Source organism: Wasmannia auropunctata, unplaced genomic scaffold, assembly GCF_000956235.1.
Source record: "Wasmannia auropunctata unplaced genomic scaffold, wasmannia.A_1.0 LD286920.1, whole genome shotgun sequence".
Lineage (NCBI taxonomy): Eukaryota > Metazoa > Arthropoda > Insecta > Hymenoptera > Formicidae > Wasmannia > Wasmannia auropunctata.
Genome location: NW_012075970.1, coordinates 1 through 421, shown reverse-complemented (window position 1 = coordinate 421; position 421 = coordinate 1). Strand labels below are relative to the sequence as shown.

The following is a 421-nucleotide window of genomic DNA, read 5'->3' as shown; positions in this document are numbered from 1 at the left end:
ATATATTTCATTCATTATATTTCTTTTTTAGAACTTACGCTAGCATCACCAATAAGAGCCATTCCGAGGCACAATCTTCTTTGTTGACCACCAGAAAGTTTGCTAGGTAGAAAATCTTTCTTCTCGGAAAGCTTCAATTTAGCAAGCAAAGCATGAACATCCTCTCTGACTTTGTCTCTTGTTTTATTTTCAGCTTTCAACTGTCATAACATAAAAATTATATACAAATAATTAATACGTTATTGATATAATTGCTTTTATTTCAAAAATTACAAAAATTATTGTTATTATCCTTACCAAGCCAAAGAACTCTATTTGTTCAAATACATTCAAATCTGGAAAAACCATATTTTCTTGAGGACACAGTCCTAATTCGTTTCTAATACTGCTCAAGTGCTTTTCTATATTTTTGCCATTTATA

At 29.7% G+C, this 421-nt stretch overlaps 1 protein-coding gene across 1 annotated transcript; it reads right to left on the bottom strand.

Annotated features, from left to right (window-relative positions):
- Window positions 1-38: 38 nt before the first annotated feature.
- On the bottom strand, window positions 39-412 carry LOC105461473 (ATP-binding cassette sub-family A member 10-like; the record flags this gene model as incomplete). Its single annotated transcript, XM_011707966.1, has 2 exons — window positions 298-412; window positions 39-200 (listed from the first exon to the last, which is right to left on the bottom strand). Coding segments are annotated over exons 1-2 (213 nt in total), but the record flags the coding sequence as incomplete, so codon positions are not given.
- Between the last annotated feature and the right edge of the window lie 9 nt (window positions 413-421).